At 51.4% G+C, this 8,329-nt stretch overlaps 1 protein-coding gene across 1 annotated transcript; it reads left to right on the forward strand.

Annotated features, from left to right (window-relative positions):
* Positions 1–268: 268 nt before the first annotated feature.
* Pou3f3 (POU class 3 homeobox 3) lies at positions 269–2,137 on the forward strand. Its single transcript, XM_036166988.1, has one exon. The coding sequence runs from the start codon at positions 308–310 to the stop codon at positions 1,796–1,798; it is 1,491 nt and encodes a 496-aa protein (XP_036022881.1). The 5' UTR covers positions 269–307; the 3' UTR covers positions 1,799–2,137.
* The last annotated feature ends 6,192 nt before the right edge of the window (positions 2,138–8,329 follow it).

An 8,329-nucleotide genomic window follows, 5' to 3' on the forward strand; every position in this document is an offset into this window, starting at 1 on the left:
TGCTGCTGCGGCGGCCGCTGCTGCTGACCGAGGCCCGCCCGCGACCCCCGCGCCCTGCCGAGCGGCCTTGCAGCTGCAGCCCCGGGCCGCGGCGGCGGCGGCGGCGGCGGGGGCGGAGGCGGCGGCGGAGGAGGAGGAGGCGGCGGCGAAGGCGGCGGGGCCGGCGGGGACCCGGGGCGGGGGAGGAGGAGCGGGGGGAGGAGGCGGGAGGCGGGGGGGCGCGGCGGCGGCGGCGGCGGCGGCGGCCGCGGCTGCTGCTGCGGCGGCGGCGGTGGTGGCGGCGGTGGGGTGGCGGGAGCGGAGCGGCATGGCCACGGCGGCTTCTAACCCCTACCTGCCGGGGAACAGCCTGCTCGCGGCCGGCTCCATTGTGCACTCGGACGCGGCCGGGGCGGGCGGTGGCGGAGGGGGCGGCGGCGGCGGCGGCGGGGCGGGGGGCGGCGGCGGTGGCATGCAGCCCGGGAGCGCCGCCGTGACCTCGGGCGCCTACCGGGGGGACCCGTCCTCGGTCAAGATGGTCCAGAGCGACTTCATGCAGGGGGCCATGGCCGCCAGCAACGGCGGCCATATGCTGAGCCACGCGCACCAGTGGGTCACCGCCCTGCCCCACGCTGCCGCCGCCGCCGCCGCTGCCGCCGCCGCCGCCGTGGAAGCCAGCTCGCCGTGGTCGGGCAGCGCGGTGGGCATGGCCGGCAGCCCACAGCAGCCGCCGCAGCCGCCGCCGCCGCCGCCGCAGGGCCCCGACGTGAAGGGTGGCGCTGGGCGCGAAGACCTGCACGCCGGCACCGCGCTGCACCACCGCGGGCCTCCGCATCTCGGGCCCCCGCCGCCGCCCCCGCACCAGGGCCACCCTGGGGGCTGGGGGGCCGCCGCCGCCGCCGCCGCTGCCGCCGCCGCCGCCGCAGCCGCCGCTCACCTCCCGTCCATGGCGGGCGGCCAGCAGCCGCCGCCGCAGAGTCTGCTCTACTCCCAGCCTGGAGGTTTCACGGTGAACGGCATGCTCAGCGCGCCCCCGGGACCCGGAGGCGGCGGCGGCGGCGCGGGTGGTGGAGCCCAGAGCCTGGTGCACCCGGGGCTAGTGCGCGGGGACACGCCCGAGCTGGCGGAGCATCACCACCATCATCACCACCACGCTCACCCGCACCCGCCGCACCCGCACCACGCGCAAGGACCCCCGCATCACGGCGGCGGCGGCGCGGGGCCGGGACTCAACAGCCACGACCCGCACTCGGACGAGGACACGCCGACGTCCGACGACCTGGAACAGTTCGCCAAGCAGTTCAAGCAGCGGCGCATCAAGCTGGGCTTCACCCAGGCCGACGTGGGGCTGGCTCTGGGCACGCTCTACGGCAACGTGTTCTCGCAGACCACCATCTGCCGCTTCGAGGCCCTGCAGCTCAGTTTCAAGAACATGTGCAAGCTCAAGCCGCTGCTGAACAAGTGGCTGGAGGAGGCGGACTCGAGCACCGGCAGCCCCACGAGCATTGACAAGATCGCGGCCCAGGGCCGCAAGCGCAAGAAGCGGACCTCCATCGAGGTGAGCGTCAAAGGCGCGCTCGAGAGCCACTTCCTCAAGTGCCCTAAACCCTCGGCGCAGGAAATCACCAACCTGGCCGACAGCTTGCAGCTGGAAAAGGAGGTCGTGCGGGTCTGGTTCTGCAACCGGCGCCAAAAAGAGAAACGCATGACGCCCCCGGGCATCCAGCAGCAGACGCCGGACGATGTCTACTCGCAGGTGGGTACCGTGAGCGCTGACACACCGCCGCCGCACCACGGGCTGCAGACCAGCGTACAGTGAAGGCCGGGGGGCGCAGCGCGAAGAGGGCCGCCGCCGCCACCTCCGCAGCCGCTGTCAGCACCGCCACGGTCGCCGTCGCCGCCACCGCCGTCTCCGAGCCGCCGCCAAGAACCGCCACTGCCGCTGCTGCTGCCGCCGCCACCGCCGCCGCCGCCGCCGCTGCCGCCGCGCAGACCCAGCACCTGGCCCGGGCCAGTGCGTCTCGGCGCTCTCCCCTCCGCCCAAAGACAGGCGTGCCAAGGCCCGTAGGAGGGGGGAGAACGACTGGGGAGACACCGACCGAGGAGACTCTTTTTGAAGTCCAAGGAAGGAGGGACCAAAAAAAAAAAAAAAATTAAAGCATAATAAATACCAAGACTGTTTTATATGCATATATAACAAACAAAACCGGAAGAAGAAGAAGAAAAGGGGGCACCCGGGACATCTCGTTTATACTCTGATGGTGTTTTGTTTCTGCTTTGAAAGGAGGTTGAAGATGCCTAACGCACCGAAACTGCACTCTTGAGGTACTGTCCACCCTGAGATGTCCTTCATGGCGCCGGTGGAGAACACCTGCTTCTTCCTCTCCTCTGAGACAAGAGAGACACCCCCCTCCCTTCCTTCCACTTCTTCCAAAAGGGCTGCCTAAAAGATCCATGGAAACTTTATTGGGAGCGACCTGAAAAGAAAGGAAGACACACCAAGTTTCGTCCAGGTCTGACTCTACTCCAGGACAGTGTTTTTCTTGGCCATATTAAAGTCTTTGGGGAACAAATAAGTCAACTATGAAATGGGAAGGAAGGAGAAACAGAGTCTGGGAGGGGCGGGGGAGATTCACAATTTCTGAAGTTCACAGACTGAATAGGAAAGCCAAAAGAAAGCATCCTCGCAGTAACCTTGGAAATAAAAGCAGCGCGAAAGAGCCCGGGCTGAGCGAGGCTAAAGGCCAGGCACATCCAGCCGCCCGCGGAGAGGGCACAGCCGGGGCCAGGGCCCAGCCTTTGAGACCGCCCAGAGAGGCCCGGCCACCGCCACCGAACCCGGGCTTTGCCGACTGCCACTCGGGGTGGACCATGCCTAAAGATTCCACCGCTAATATTTTTTTTATTAACATTTTTTTATTTTTTATTTCTGGACTGACTCCGATAAAAGGGTGTGGAAAGACAGCACCAGCCGCCGCACTTCCCTTGACTTCTGCCCTCAATCCGTTGCCAACTTTGATTGAATGGGTGCTGCGGATGTGATTATGTAATACTGCCATTTCCAAGCAGTGTTTTTGGTAGGTTTTAATAAACAGACTTTTCAAATGACGGCAATATAGAATCGTTAGATCCGTTGTTGATCTAAAAATATTTGCTTTATATTTTCATTAAATGACTTCTTTTAATATTTTATTCAGAATACTTATGAACTGCTGCAAAACGGTAATTTATTTTTCCCCAGATCTTGTATTACGTGTTTTTTTCAGACGAGCACAAATCAAAATGAAATGAAAATATGGACAGTTGTTAGGTAATAAGGGTATCTTTTGATGTGATCCTTTGATTGTAATTTAATTTGAGTAGTGATTCCGTAAGAGCTGATTGAGAAAATAAATTTGTTAGAATGAAATAGTCTGTGTCTGATGCATCAACACTGTGTGGGAAGAAAAGAGTTCTCTAGAAAATATTTTTTTACTAATGCAGATCCTTAAGTCATAGCATTGAGGGAGCCAAGTTTCCCCACGCAAAGGTGTGTTTGGAAACCTCCACAGCAGGCTAGGATTGCTGAAAACATCTGTGCTTTAGCAAGAGTGGTTGTTCGCTCCTTGCTGATCCATAAATCTCACAATATTCTCCTTACTCTCAGTTTCGGTGTCTCTGGTGTCTTTGCTGAGTGATCTATAACTACTAGCCATTTTCTTGAAGGTACCTGTTTTGAATTGCATAATTGAGCTACACCACCACTGAAAATATAGCCACCGGGTCAATCATGGTAAATACAGCCCCTCTTAGTTCAGCTTCTCTCTCTCTCTCTCTCTCTCTCTCTCTCTCTCTCACCCTCTAATACATCCGTTTCTCCCCCCCCCAAGATCAATAGTTGCAAAAGATAGCTTATAAATCATTGAAGTATTTTGATATCAATTACTTCCCATTGATGCCTATATGTGATTAAATTTCAGTTATTAAGCTTATGGTTGCTTTTCTTTCTTACTCCTTTCATGAAAGAAGACAGTACAGAGCCCTGCTTGACTCTGTACTTCGATTGTGACCAGCTCAGACTCGGGGCTCCCCATTTCTGTGGTTTGGTCCTCCAGAAGCATGATTCTTCATCTTCTATACCAGTGCTGAGGACTTTAGCTTTTTAAGTCACTTTTTAGATAAGACCCTGCAGAGTGGTCACATTTATCAAGTTAATGTATCAGTATTTACAACATGGAGAAAGGAAAATGTAGTGCCTCAGGTTGTGGGTGCGAAAGATGAGGAAGCTTCTGGCTGGTTGAGTCCCTGTGTATTGTATGTATGTATTATTATTATTATTATTTTAAGTACTGAGGGAGTGAGAACGCAGTGATTTTACATGAGTTTTCCCCAATCTCACTCAGCTACCACTTAATTTTTGCCTAATATAGTCACACACACACACACACACACACACACACACACACACACCCAATAGAGATTCAGGGATTTAAAAATCCTGGGAAACTATGAGAATAAGGAACAGTTATTTCTCCCGGACAGAGCCTATAGCACAAATCAAGCCCAGTCAGATAGCCATGGATTGGGTTGCATTATTTTAGGGACTAAATTGTACTTTAAAAAAAAAAATCACAATCATTCTGATTTGTGAAATCTGAAAAAGGCCATATTTATTAAGGGGGGGCCTGTCGATCAGAAGCTACATTTTACTTTCCTCTGTTTTCTTGTTTGCTGTTTCTCCTGCTAACGTTATTGCCCTTCCCTAGGAACAACTTGGAGTGGGTGAGGGTCCTCATCATTTTTCTTTGGCTGTTGTTGCTGTTGTTGTTTGAAGGACTGTAAGAGGGTAAACCAAGAAGGCCTGACTGGAAACTGGGCTTAGGGCAGGTTGTTTGTAAGTGGTTTGTGAGAGGAAGCCAGAAGGTTTGTTGGTTTTTTTTTTTTTTTTTCGGGGGAGGGGGGATGTTTTGTTTTGTTCCTGTAACAGTGGTGCTTGATTAGATGGGGGAACGGGTCTATCTAAATTTTCAGGAGGTATCTACTAACTCGATTTAGCTGAGGACAAGGGAGCTAACATTAGATTTTTTTTTTTTTTTTACACCGTTTTCTATTAAGAAGCAACCTTTGCTGATTGTTTTGGAAGAAGCCCTGATTGGGGGGTGAAGGAGCCGCGCCAGCAAGATAGCTTGTCTGTCATTTTGGCATTTTGTAATGCTGGTGCTTACGCTTTCTCTCTTTCTTTTTCTTTTTTTAAAGTCAACCCTTGGAATGTATTTACAAAATGAACTTCACGGTTGAAACCCAACAGAGAAGATATGAAGTGAGAGATTTTGTGCTAACTCATATTGTTACACATGTAAATAATGAGAATATTGTTACGTATCACCAGATCTTTCTAATGAATTTGGTCACTGTGTTCTTTTGCAGCACAAACATCTTGTGCTTCATAGACTGCCCATTTGTCTCCTCCATTTCAGCCCATCCCTCTTCTCCCCTTCCAATCCAAAGGAAAGGGACAATGTTCTGTCCCATCAGCCTGGCTGGTTTCAAACTAGGCCCATTTGTAGTTTACAGTAGACTGCGGCTCTTGAGCCATTATCCAAGCCTTGATCACCTCATCCACCCAGTCACCCTCCCCTGACAATTCTGTCCAATAAATAATTCAAGTTGTATTTAAAAATATAAGTCACATTGCTGTTATTGCTCTGCATTTTCCCTCCTTAGTATTAGCCAAGGATTATTTCTCTCTTTTCTAAAAAAAAAAAAAAAAAAAAAAATAGAAGTGTCCATTATTGATCTTAGAGATTCCCTCTCCTTCCCTGTGGCCTCCAATGTTTGCTCATTACCATGCTCATGATCTGTTTTGTATGAATGGTTTTCAACATTCAGAGAATAATTGATTCTTATATCAAATGTAGTATATACTCTTCATAGTTTTATCAATGAGTGTAATATTTTAAATAATTTTAACAATTAAATTTGCTTTTTAAATTATATATTTGTAAAGTATTTATCCTGTTGGAAACAACAATATATTGTTGTATTTATTCGTTTATTTTTGTAATAAATGATCAACGTCTTCAAGCTAAATCAAAAATGACACTTTTATATATCTATACAAAATGCATTTAAAGAGATGGGCATATTTGCACCAATTTGTATGTAAATAGAATAAGAGCCATCAATAATTTGTAGCTTTCAGAACTAAATTGAAGGAAGAAACGTTCTCTCCACATGGAGTTTAGTTTGCCCAAGTTCCAGGGTAATTAATCAACTCTAAAATAAATGCAACAGGTATTGGCACTAGATATAAGTCTTGAAATTAGTTATTTAGGATGTGGACCTGCTCCTCCCCCCCCCCCCTTTAAAAAGGAAAGCTGTTAAAGAACATTGTTCTTTTCCCCGAAGTGCATGAGGCTGGCAATACCGATCAGACTCTGATAAAACCCCAACAACCGGCTGTACTTGCCTTTCTGCGTTGGGGACAGGAAGAGAAAGGCAGCAGAGAGTTCGAGTCCTCCAGTGACCCAGAGCAGGTGATAGAGTGAAAAAAAAAAGTAGTGCTAAGCTTAACCACTACAACCCAAATGTTTAGACCCTTTTAAACCGACCGAGGGTGGAGCCCCCCTTCTCCGTCCCGCTACAGAGGACAGAAGTAATGAGTGCAGGTGTTGTTAGCAGTGGTGCATGAGAGAGTTGGGGGCCCCTGGCTTCACTGGACCAGCCAGAGAGCTCTGGGCTTTGGGTTGCTTTGCTTGGATGGCCATTTCAATTCCTCGGGGTTCTTAGTCCCAGGGCCTGAAGGTCACCCATGTGACCTCTTGGCTGCTGGAGCCCCAGGATAGGCTTGATCTTGATTTCAATAAGGAAATCAGAGGGCTCTGTGTTTACCTCCTGAACTTTTCCAGCCTCGGGAAGGAAATAGCGAGGAGTCTGGATGAGCAAGGGGTGGGGGGAGGCGGAGATAGCAAGAGGGGTACTTGTGTAATCAGATTCTTTGATTTTGTTAGCCTGGCTCATGGCCTATTAATTAGATTACTCTCTCTTTCATTCTTGATTTCACATCCGTGTTTGTTCCTGTATCCTAAAATGTGGGCGCGAACTTGGCGAGCAGGAGCCTATGATGTCACTGCCGGCCAGCGGCGGCGGCCTGGCCTTCTGGTGGGCTGTGGGCTGCGTTCTTGATGAGCCCGCTTTTCCTCGAGGAAGAGTGGGCTCTGGAAGTGACCTCAGAGGCGTCTGGGAAGAGGGCAACAGGCATTCTCCTGGCCGCTCGTGTGTGTGTGTGTGCGTGCGTGTGTGTGTGTGTGTGTGTGTGTGTGTGTTTACACGCGAGCAAAGGGAAGGGATGGGAAAAATCATAGTCAGGTCTGGACCGGGGAGCCCTAGGGAAATTGGCGACTTAGTCAGGTGAAGGCTTGCCTCAGGTGAAAACCGGCGAGCACCCGAGGCGAGCGGGAGGAGCCGAGGCAGCTGGCAGCCAAAAAGCCGGCTTCTCTCCCAGAGGGAGGGCTGCGCTGGGAGCCGAGGTGGGGTGATGGCAGTGGCCGCGGGGCGGCCCAGACCAGGCCCGGCCCAGCAAGGCCCCAGTAGTCGAACCGTGGCAGCTGCTGCGGGTCCCACAAGTTGCTCTCCTCTTGGAGACCATTCAGCAAAACGCAGGATCCTTTCTCAAAGATTTAAATTTCGCGGATGAATTACCATACACCGGTTGCTTAGCAACTAAATTCAAGCCGGGCTAAGAATATGCAAGCTTTTTGTATTCTCATTAATAAAAATGCCACTCTGACACAGCAACCCGACTTTGGATCACTGCTACTTCTGTAAAAGCCGTAGGAGAATACAAACCGATCCTGCCATTTAATTACAGATCAAAATGGCTTGAAACGTGATGTTTTGTTCATCTATCTTCCTAAAAGCGATGTTAAAAAATAACGGCTTTCAAGAACAGTAGTAAATCTTCTTCTTCTTCTTCTTCTTCTTCTTCTTCTTCTTCTTCTTCTTCTTCTTCTTCTTCTTCTTCTTCTTTTTCCAATGTCTGTCGAGGTTACTGATAAGTGTCAACTGAAACCTTTTGAAATGCCCCCTTTCATCAACATGCCTACTCTTTTCTCTAGTTCTCCCCCAACTCAGTACGATTATTGCTGTTGTGGAGATCCTCTGGCCTTGGGCACCTTCGAGACCCGTGGCAGTTGAGGAAGTAATCCACAAGCCCCCTGGCTAGAGGAAGCCTGGGGAAAAGGGAGTGCAGGCAGGAAAAGTTCTGGAAGTTTCCTTGAAAGGTTGGAGAAGTTGTTGAAGGCTCTGACGGCCTAAGTTTGGAGGTCTGGCTATCACTTTCTGTCAGGCGTGTGGAGAGTCAAGTAGAACC

This window comes from Onychomys torridus, chromosome 18 (assembly GCF_903995425.1).
Source record: "Onychomys torridus chromosome 18, mOncTor1.1, whole genome shotgun sequence".
NCBI lineage: Eukaryota > Metazoa > Chordata > Mammalia > Rodentia > Cricetidae > Onychomys > Onychomys torridus.

Coding starts and splice junctions, on each gene's coding strand:
- Pou3f3 (XM_036166988.1), top strand. CDS start 308: ATGGCCACGGCGGCTTCTAACCCCTACCTGCCGGGGAACAGCCTGCTC.